Consider the following 3,427-nt stretch of genomic DNA (forward strand, 5'->3'; position numbering starts at 1 on the left):
AAGAGGCGCCATTGGGCCTCTCTTCCAAGGCGCTGTCGTCAGGCAGCACTTTATACACCTCTGCATACTTGATACTTATTAGATTTACTATGCATTTTTTATTAACCCCAAGGACTGCTTTTTGACCTCCTGTGGTCTTTTGGTGTCTTCCAAAATAATAAAAGTGGATGTTTTGTTACTTTTTTGTTTCCTTTTTTCATTTCACATACATTTAAAGTTTTGTACTACGCTTTTCTTGCTTATCTTTTGTTGTCAACTTTCAGTAACTTTGATTGTTTGTGTATAAACTGGTTAGATCAGTTTCTGCGGGAGGTGAACATCCTGCATAGGAAGAGCTGACAGTTTTGGCTGTAGCCTATACCACTGTCTTGTGTCTCCCGTAATTATCTGAGCAAGAAATAGATTGTATGGATAAGTAACAAAAAAATTGATTTTCTCTCTTTCTCTATAAACATGACATTCCCCAAAGATGAGGGCATCGCACCGCCAATATGGTGAACTCATCTGTGCTCCACGACAACACAACCCACACGATGTCCATCAGCATAATCTTCCAGCTAATACATTGGACCATCGTTCCTTCAATCATCATCGGATTCATTTTATTCCTTTGCTTTATCACTTTGGTCTTTAACATCTTCCTAAAGACTCCGACTCTACGGGAGAACGCTCGATATGTCCTCTTTGTCTTCTTGCTCTTCAATGACACATTGTATCTATTTCTAGCGTTCTATTTAATGTTGGCATCTGTATATTTATTACACATCCCTGTGCCTCTATGTTACATTTTATACACCTTCTCAGCAGGATCATTCAAGGTCACCCCGTGTAACCTGGCGGCCATGGCTCAGGAACAATATATTGCCATTTGTCATCCACTCCGACACGCAGAGCTCTGTTCCCCTCAAAGAGCTATCGCCGCTTTCATCATGATATGTTCCCTTGTGATTATACCGTATGTGGCCGAATTCTGCGTCATGGTCTTTTCCATGACAAATATATTCAATCTTTGTGTTATATGCCGGATCGAAAATTTGGTGGTTAACAAAATTCAGAATATCATTCAGTCCATAAGTCTCATTCTGTGCTTCATCACGATTGGAATAGTCATCATATTCACATATGTCAAAGTCATGCAGGTGGCCAACAGAGTGTGTCCTCAGTCTTCTTCAGCCTCTAAAGCCGGGAGGACAGTTATCATCCATGCCTTTCAGATACTATTGTGCACCAGTCCTTTGTTGACCACACTCACCCAACCCTACACTTCCAAGTGGCCGGAGTTCTTCCCAACAATACATTTCTTTGTGTTCACATGTTTGCCCAGGTTCCTCAACCCCTTAATCTATGGAATCCGAGATGAACTCTTGAGACAATACATAAAGAAGTTTTTATCAAGATACTTTTGCTAGAAAATAAAGACCAAAAACTTGTACAGTCACATACATGGACGATCTCCTTCTCTGGTCATAAAGCTCAACAAGGTTTGTCTTCAAAAGTATTAATTTGGACTCATATTGGCTTTAATTGCATTGACTAGACACAGGCCAAAAATAAAATAATGATGTCACAATTACTAACAACCCTAAACGATTATCTCATGCAGATGTGTCCTCCCTTTATTTTGAGGGGGGCCGGTCGCTGATCCCCATCACACACAGCGATCTCGCTGGTGAGATCACTGATGTGTCACAAAATCAGCGATCTCGCTAGCGAGATCGCTGTGTATGACGGGGCCCTAAGGGATGTAGGGGTCCTTGATTATAGAGTGGTTTCCAACTCATAGATATAGTGGTCCTTGATTGTAGAGGGCTGTCCCACTCAGGGATGTAGTGCTCCTTGATGGCAGAGTGTTTTCCTGTTAGAGATGTAGTTATCCTTGAGTTTCCCTCTCAGAGATGTAGGGGTCCTTGATTGCAGAGTGGTTTCCCACTCAGGGATGCAGAGGCCCTTGATTACAGAGTGTTTTCCTCTCAAGAACATAGTGGTGTGTCCCTGATTGTAGAGTGTTTCCTACTCAAGGATGTAGTGGTACTTGATTGCAGAGTGGTTTCCCACTCAGGGATGCAGTGGTCCTTAATTACAGAGTGTTTTTCTCTCAAGGACCTAGTGGTGGGTCCTTGATTGTAGAATGTTTTCTACTCAGGGATGTAGTGGTCCTTGTTTGTAGAAGTTTCTCACTCACAGATGTAGTGGTCCACAATTATAGAGTGGTTTCCAACACATAGATATAGTGGTCCTTGATTGTTGAGGGCTTTCCCACTCAGTGATGTAGTGCTCCTTGATGGCAGAGTGTTTTCCTGTTAGGGATGTAGTTATTCTTGATTGTAAAGTGTTTCCCACTCAGGGATGCAGTGGCCCTTGATTACAGAGTGTTTTCCTCTCAAGAACCTAGTGGTGGGTCCTTGATTGTAGAGTGTTTCCTATTCAGGGATGTAGTGGTCCTTGTTTGTAGAAGTTTCTCAGTTACAGATGTAGTGGTCCTTGATTATAGAGTGGTTTCCCACTTGAGATAGCAGGAGGAGTGCAGGCACTAACAGATGACAGCTCCACATCTTCACTCATAGGAAGGCAATGAACTTAGAGGTTACAGTCTCACATGATGTCACAAGCTTGATGGTTTTGAAAGTCTCAGAAGAGGCAGCAAGATAACTTGTACAGAGTTAGAAAACACCAAGGTTACTTACCAGAAGCCGTTTTTTCTGGAACCCATGACAGCACACCTGAGAGAGGGATCTGCCGAGCCAGGCAGGAAACCTACTGAAATAAAAGGGTGGTACCTCTCCTTTGCTTCAGTTGGGTTAAAGAGCATGAGAGGCCCTCCGGTTAGTTTACACGGAAAACCAACACCACATTATAACAACAAAAGGCACCCAAACTATAGTATAGTATAGGGGGGAATATACAGGTGCTGTTATGGGTTCCGGAAAAAAATTGCTACCAGTAAGTAACCTTGGTGCTTTCCCTTCACCCATGACAGCACACCTGAGAGATTTTTGAAAAAATGAAAACACCTTAGGGAGGGACCATCTCTTGCAGCACCCTTCTAACAAAGGTTAGATCATCTGAGAAGGACAGATTCAGTCTGTAGTGCTTAAAGAAAGTACATGGTGAGGACCAGGTAGCAGCCTTACAGATCTGATCAATCGATGCTTCCACCTTTTCTGCCCAAGAAGTAGCCACGGCTCTGGTGGAGTGAGCCTTGATGCCTTCAGGAACCAGAGCGCCACTCATGGAGTAGGATAAGCTAATGACCTCCCTGATCCATCTGGCAATGGTACCTTTAGATACCCCATAACCCTGTTACCCTGGAAGGCTATGAATAGGGACTGATCTTTCCTCCATTGACTAGTCATGGACATGTACTCTAATATGGACCTCCTTATGTCTAAAGTATGGAATTTTACCTCCCTTGGATTTTTAGGGTTAT

At 42.9% G+C, this 3,427-nt stretch overlaps 1 protein-coding gene across 1 annotated transcript; it reads left to right on the top strand.

Annotated features, from left to right (window-relative positions):
* The first annotated feature begins 491 nt into the window (after positions 1-491).
* LOC141051487 (odorant receptor 131-2-like) lies at positions 492-1,409 on the top strand. The gene has a single exon (XM_073548409.1). The coding sequence runs from the start codon at positions 492-494 to the stop codon at positions 1,407-1,409; it is 918 nt and encodes a 305-aa protein (XP_073404510.1).
* Positions 1,410-3,427: the final 2,018 nt, after the last annotated feature.

Source organism: Dendrobates tinctorius, unplaced genomic scaffold (assembly GCF_039654945.1).
Source record: "Dendrobates tinctorius isolate UK_male_01 unplaced genomic scaffold, ASM3965494v1 ptg000157l, whole genome shotgun sequence".
In the NCBI taxonomy this organism is placed as follows: domain Eukaryota; kingdom Metazoa; phylum Chordata; class Amphibia; order Anura; family Dendrobatidae; genus Dendrobates; species Dendrobates tinctorius.